Source organism: Centruroides sculpturatus, unplaced genomic scaffold (assembly GCF_000671375.1).
Source record: "Centruroides sculpturatus isolate CEXI.00-Female unplaced genomic scaffold, Cexi_2.0 scaffold957, whole genome shotgun sequence".
Classification (NCBI taxonomy): Eukaryota; Metazoa; Arthropoda; class Arachnida; order Scorpiones; family Buthidae; genus Centruroides; species Centruroides sculpturatus.
In genome coordinates, this window is record NW_019385314.1 from 310,374 (window position 1) to 311,821 (window position 1,448).

At 36.9% G+C, this 1,448-nt stretch overlaps 1 protein-coding gene across 1 annotated transcript; it reads left to right on the plus strand.

Annotated features, from left to right (window-relative positions):
* Positions 1-1,378, plus strand: LOC111637518. The gene is made up of 2 exons (XM_023383026.1): positions 1-133; positions 642-1,378. Exons 1-2 carry the CDS (start codon positions 81-83, stop codon positions 973-975), a joined length of 387 nt encoding a protein of 128 aa, XP_023238794.1. The 5' UTR covers positions 1-80; the 3' UTR covers positions 976-1,378.
* Positions 1,379-1,448: the final 70 nt, after the last annotated feature.

The following is a 1,448-nucleotide window of genomic DNA, read 5'->3' on the forward strand; positions in this document are numbered from 1 at the left end:
CATTAAATCGAGTCACTATGCAACAATAAAATTTTCTGGTTGTTGAGAGAGAATCTATTGTTGACTCGTGCGATTGTTTAATGCGAGTGCTTTTTCAAGTTTTGCTTCGTTTGCAGAGATTGTTTAAAGTGATGTAAGTTTACGCTATGATCTTTGTAGATTTAAATACTCTTTAACTTTGATCAGCAAAATATCACAGTTGGCGGCGATGGGTTTCGATAAGAATTGATCGGTTTCCTTCGGAGGATTCGCATCTTTCCATTGTTAATTTTTTAATGAAATTGTTAAAGCAGAATAAAAATTAATAAATAGCCTACTTTAAAATCTGTTATTCCCCGCTATAGTTTATAAATTACATATGTATATATATTAATATCCCATATGAAATTTGTCTGAATCTTAATTAATTAACATAATTCCTCTATTTTCGCAGTTGTTTTGTGTTACCGGCAGTCAACAGAATAGTTCAATTTTTATAAACTAATTCCTCTATCGAACATTAAAAATGGTCGAAAAGATTAAAATTATTATATATAATAATATTCTTTTCTAACAGGAATTAATCATTTTTGCATTAGAAATGTACAATTCAGATTAGAATAGGAATATTTCTCAAGTAATCTTCTCATTTTCCTTTGCAGAATGGAGAATTTCAGAGAGTTGAAGAAGTTGCGCATCTCGGACAATGCAGAGTCCGAGGATGACGCCTGGTCTTGGCCAGGTGTCATAAGGGTGCTTCCGAAAGATGCGCAGGACAAGTGTCATACACCGGACGTCAAACGGGTGGTAGTCGTAACTCCGGACGACACCGCCTCGTCTCTCGTCCAATACCTCGAGGGGCGATATCCGGAGGTTCCGGAATGGACGGTGGAGACATTGTCGGGTGAGACCGGAGTGGAGAGAAAGGTGTCCGAAGAGTCGGTCGAGCGTAAAAGGCCTTGGTGGAAAAGGTTGTTTTGCTGCTGGAAGACATAAACCTCTTCTCTGGCCAGGCCTTCTTGCGCAGATTTCGACTTTTCACCGAATGTAACATCGCCATTCGGAAGTGATCTTTCACCCGGCTACGACTTAATCGACTAAACTTGACTTTTCATCGCAATTTACGGACGGATACTTCGACACTATTCGAGATTCGGTTAAAGAGCATAGAACAACGACAGTGATATCAAGCAGTGTTCTCGTGTTTAACTAAAGACTGTTTAAACGACTATAACTGGCCAAAACGACTTATATTCTACAGACATTTACACAGTATTTCTTCCGCTAAAAACTTTCGCCCCCAAATAACGAATATTCGCCACTAAAAGGCATACCAGACGAACTTAAATAAAGCAAAAATTACACGTTCTCGGTTTGTGTACTCCACAATCATAATTACTTCAACAATTAAATTTGTACATAAATTTTTATATTTAATAAAACTAATTAAACTTTATATTAAATGTTTA